Source organism: Monopterus albus, unplaced genomic scaffold (assembly GCF_001952655.1).
Source record: "Monopterus albus unplaced genomic scaffold, M_albus_1.0 scaffold234.1, whole genome shotgun sequence".
NCBI lineage: Eukaryota > Metazoa > Chordata > Actinopteri > Synbranchiformes > Synbranchidae > Monopterus > Monopterus albus.
This window is the reverse complement of record NW_018128114.1, coordinates 286,848-292,055: the sequence shown is the minus strand read 5'-3', so window position 1 is coordinate 292,055 and position 5,208 is coordinate 286,848. Positions and strand designations below refer to the sequence as shown.

Below are 5,208 nucleotides of genomic sequence, written 5' to 3'. Positions count from 1 at the left end.
AGTTTAAACATAAATATAAAGGTATGTGTCAATCAAGATATATGCAAGAACAGGTTTAATGATTAATTACATGGACAATTGTGGGTGTGGTGTACATTTTCTAATAATTCTTTAGTATATTACTTGTGTGATGTAAGAATGTTAACACTGTTATATTCTTTTTTTAGTATAATACTTGTGTGGGTAGAAGTGAATCATTTACTGCTTGCAAACCAATGATGGTAAGATGATGTCATGGGGTAGGACTGGATAAGTCTGACTTCTTCCTACTCCATTCAAGCATGTACTAGGTATAAGCAAATTGATATTGGATTATGTGTAAAATTATGTGTGTTGTCATATCAACTGTTTTTACATGCTTGAAAGAATAAATCAAATCAAATCAACCATCACTCAGCATAACCTCACAGGTTGATGCAGAATGTGCTATTTTGCTTTTGTGCCGTCGGTCTCTGTTTAGAGGAGGGAGGGGCTGCGCTCATCTCACACACTCACAGCTGAGCAGAGGATATGAAGGATTACTCCACAGTCCAACAACCAGCCAGTAACAGAGACTGTATGAGCAGTCTATCAAACAGCTGTTGGACAGTCTTCACCACTTTGCCCATGGTCCACTCACTGAAGTCCCTGTTTTACCCCTAAACCAACAAGTGAATGTGTGTGTCAACTCATCATTTGTCTTGAATAACTTTCAAACCAATAATGATATTAGGGTCACTCCAAATGCCAGTGGTAGGTTTTCATGGTCAGGCAATTATATTATGACAGCCACAGAATGACAGGAATATTGCTTTTAGTGTAATGGCATTAGAGGGAAAGCGAGTTGGCCTTGGTGGAGGTTGCACTGAGTGCTGTTTACTGTAGTTACTCTTGAAATTCTCTAGTGACACACTTGGACACTCTGTGCTGTTTTTCACATCAAATCCATTCAAAGTAAGAAATCTTTTGTTTGCTTATATTTTATCCTACATTTGACTCTTTAACAAATGTATTATGATCAGTTGATCCCTGAGCACAAATGAACCAAAATAATTCTATTCATTCAAAGGGAGCATTATGTGACCATGGTGAAGTGGATCAGCAAGACCAAGACCTCCGTCAGGTGGTTGAACCGGGCCCAGAACATCTCCATCCTGACTGTGTGTGACACGACCACTGGAGCCTGCATCACGGTCTGTGTATATGTGTAGTTGTGAAAGAGCGAGAGAGAAAAAGCTGTAGTCAATAAGACTGAAACTTTTAAAAACATCTAACCTTGCTGGGTGCTTGTTTTTACCTTTATTTATGGATCTTTGTCATTGCAACTTTCATATTTGATGATGCCCGAAGAGGAGCTAAGTAAGAATGGTGCCATATATTATTCATGTTAGACAGAAAGTACAAAAACCTTGAGAATTGTTGCAAGGCCCTCATTAACCTTTTCAGCAGTTACACAGACAGCATTATCTGCATCACACAGGCACAAAACTGTTTTGAATTCCAATTGAGATGAAGAAGTTTCTGAAAATACTAAATACACCGTGCACAAATCCAAGAAAATTTGCATCAAATGATTAAAGATATCTAAAATGTCTTCATTTAATGTAAGGGGTGATACAGTATGAATTTTCCCCATTCAGAATCTGCAGGCGTTTCAACCAAATTTATGGGCAGGACCTCATTAAATCAGTGTCACACATATTAAATGCCCAATCAAGCCAGCATTTAAAACTGAAACATTGTGCATCAGTCTCTTTCTATAGAACTGCTGCAATGGGATTTTCTCTGTCACAGTGTCTGGAGGGTGTTTTTCACCCCGCACCCCTTTTAGTTCCTCTTTATTAATTAAATAGACAATTTGCTAAGCCCCGCCTCCTTTAGTAACTGCTGCTAGGGCTCATACTGCACTACACATTTACAGTTTAGAGTAAGACTGTGTCAGTAATTTTTTTTAAACCATGGGTCCTTGATTTCACACACTAACAATCAAACACATGGAGTTTGTAGGCATCCAAACTCAGTGTGAGTCTGACTTGTAGTGCTTCAAGCTGAGTTTTTGCAGCTGCTGTACTGATATTTTTATTGTACTGCAGTGTAGAACTAGTTAGCTCTGGTACTGTGACATGCCCCTTGCCTTTGGAAGGCAGCCACCTGGACATTCTGATATTTGCAGCTTACATCAGAGCACTTACGTCGGCTACACATAGACTACTGTTAAATCCACATATTACACTGCTGCTCTTGGTTTTGTAAGGGCTAAAAGAATACACCAAGCTCCAAACCATTACTGTATATACTGAGTATTGGTCTTACTAGAGCCATATATACACATCCTAATCTATAAACTACATAAATAAATCCCAGCACTACTCTACCTAGCTATGATTTTCAGCTTGAATAGACAATTGCACTTGAGGTTTAGTGAACAGCCTGTGATGGAAAATCCTGAGAACAAATTGTCAGTAATGAAACAATGGAAACATGTTCAGGCACTGAATTACTGGTGCTAGCATGTTGCAGACTCGCTAACATAGTGACACCAGAGATAACACATAGCCCTATGAATAGTCCCTGTGTCTCTAAGCTTCTAGCACCAACATGTGTGCCTCTTTCTGTTGTGACCAAGCCTTAACCGGTGTGTCTGTTAAACTAGTAATTATTTGGCTTGAAGATAACTTTCCTGAAATCACAGCTAATCTTCTGGAGTAGGATCCTTACATATTGTATTGTGTGTCTATTTGGATGGCATATTGCAGTGTTAGCCCTGCAGTTGAACCGTGGGACTCAACAGGCTGCTCTCCAGTTCTGTGCTTCCTGATTTGGTGTGATTTGCATGAACAAACATGCCATCCAGCCAAGAGGCAGCTTAGTTCAGGCCTGGACACAGCGTCCACAATCCCCTGCCAAAACTCTGGCTCCCGCTCATGCATGTTGGTTTGAAATGAAGGTTCAGTCTGGGAATGGTGTCCCCAGTGACATGTTAAAATAAATGACAAAATAATGGGTTAGTTATCTAACAGATGATTCTGTCTGGAAAGCATTTCATTGAAGTGTTATTTTAAAATAAGTTTTACAAAATATCAAAAACTGGAAATGCATATGTATTTTTATTTAACATGAATGAAAATTCATTTTATGAAACACCCTGACTGCACCACATCTGCAGTTCTGCTCTGGTGTTAAATTATTCAAACCCAAGTGTACTAGGTAGAATTAAAGCAGTAATAGAAAAGACAGGCTGTGGGGGATGAGAGGATTTTGATGAGTCTGACATTTTGCCCTAATATCTTTTTCAGAGGCATGAAGAAAGCTCTGAGCTCTGGCTCTCCAAGCAGGTAAAGTTCTCTCCATTCTAACATCAACAACATGTACAGAAATTTCGATTAATGATATTTCTGCCTCAGTAATTTGCAAATTCAACGTCCTCCACCCTATAGTATGATCATGTTTGTGCCTACAGTAGTTTCTAATACTACCCATAGGCCACAGGCATTCCAGACTTTTATTTACAGTTATAAACACACAGTTAAAACTATGAATGGTCATAGTTTGGTTAGGACAAATCTAGGAAAGGATCATGGTTCAAATAAGCACTTTGTTAAGGTTAGACCACCTTCACAATCATGTTTACTATAACAAATGTGGTCAAGGTTATGGAACGATCATGGCCAAAAGAAACAAGAATGGCTAGTTTGAAGCAGGAAATCATGGGCAATCTGAAATCCCCACCTCCACCCTGTTCCCTACATGGATTTCTGTGTTCTTCATATGTCATCTGACTTCCTCCTTTTCTTCCTGCATAATTACTAGAGGTCACTTACAATAAAACATATCTATGGATCCTATACCCTCCTTGCAGAGACGACCTATTATTGTCTCCTTTTTACTACTGTTTGCTGTTTTGTAGCCTTTTAAATATAGGTGTAATATCTCCAGCTGGCATTTATAAAAGTTGTTGCTGGTGGCACTTAGCATTTGTGAAGCCCACTCTGTGTGCCTGTGCACATGTGCTGGCAGAGGGTGTTCTGCAGTCGGTGCTTGTGAATGCTGCTCAATGCTGGGGCCTGTGCCGCCATCTGCCTTTTATTCCTTGGTGTGTATATGAACTCCACCCTGTACTGAGACAAAACTACCAGTGAGAGTTTGTTTATGCCAGTGAAATTAGTAATAACTTTTTTTTAAGTAACAGTCTTCCCACCTCTATCATATTCAGTGATGCGTTGTGCCAGGTAAAATGCTGTAATAAATACATGGGCTGCTTTACTTACTGACATTTCTCCTGTTTCACTGGTGTAAACAGAAGCACACTGGCCATTTTATTTCCATATATGATGGCATTCTTATACACACCAACAGATAAACTTCAGCATATGGTGGCATTCATAAGTGCAAACTGCAGAACACCTTCTGCTAGCACATGTGCACAAGTACATCAAACAGCATTTATACATGCGCCGCATGCTCTATGCAGCAGCTTTTATCAGTGCTGACTGGCACCATTAAAACTACTAAAATAGGTGTTAAAAATTGAGCTTAACTTAATTGAAGCGAAGAGAAAGAGATACGCATCATGTGGCTGTTAATAACCGATGAGATTGTTTTGGTAGGAGAGCGGTCTCTTCAGATTATAACATAAAAGATCATTTTTCATCTCAATACTCTATATATTTTGAAGGAAGGCTCCATTCATCCCCAAAACCAAAGTTAAAAAAAAAAAAGAGAATTTTATATATACATATATATAAAACTGCCCCGTCGCCCCCCGCTTTGGGGTGGTCTTGTATTCCTTCCTTCAAGCTCAGGTCCTCTACCAGAGGCCTGGGAGCTTGAGGGTCCTGCACAGTATCTTGCTGTTCCTAGGACTGCACTCTTCTGGACAAAGATCTCAGATGTTGTTCCTGGGATCTGTTGGAGCCACTCTCCTAGTTTGGGGGTCACAGCCCCCAATGTTCCTATTACCACAGGGGCCACTTGTGTCGCCATTACCAGTTTGTCAGTTTGTATCTGGAAGACACACAGGATCTTAGCTTGGTCATTCTCAACCACCTTTGGAGGTGTACCCCATTTTGACTTTGGGACTTCCAGCCTGTACTCGGCACAGATGTTTCTGTACACTATGCCAGTCGCTTGAGGAATATGTATATACAGTGGGTACGGAAAGTATTCAGACCCCCTTAAATTTTTCACTCTTTGTTATATTGCAGCCATATGCTAAAATCATTTAAGTTT

At 39.8% G+C, this 5,208-nt stretch overlaps 1 protein-coding gene and 1 long non-coding RNA gene across 3 annotated transcripts in view; one reads left to right on the top strand and one right to left on the bottom strand.

Moving 5' to 3' along the window:
- dpp10 (dipeptidyl peptidase like 10) overlaps positions 1-5,208 on the top strand; it is a 208,487-nt gene that overhangs the window by 182,144 nt on the left and 21,135 nt on the right. For both annotated transcript variants that reach the window (XM_020620179.1, XM_020620180.1), the window contains exons 11-12: positions 1,049-1,172; positions 3,276-3,314. In XM_020620179.1, coding sequence (XP_020475835.1) covers positions 1,049-1,172; positions 3,276-3,314 — 163 coding nt within the window. The remainder of the gene's footprint in view (positions 1-1,048; positions 1,173-3,275; positions 3,315-5,208) is intronic.
- The window catches only part of LOC109971740 (uncharacterized), a 7,056-nt gene continuing 2,941 nt past the window's right edge, over positions 1,094-5,208 (bottom strand). Inside the window, exons 2-3 of the long non-coding RNA XR_002276591.1 lie at positions 1,277-1,334; positions 1,094-1,174 (exon numbers count right to left, since the gene is read on the bottom strand). This is a non-coding gene — a long non-coding RNA (uncharacterized LOC109971740). The remainder of the gene's footprint in view (positions 1,175-1,276; positions 1,335-5,208) is intronic.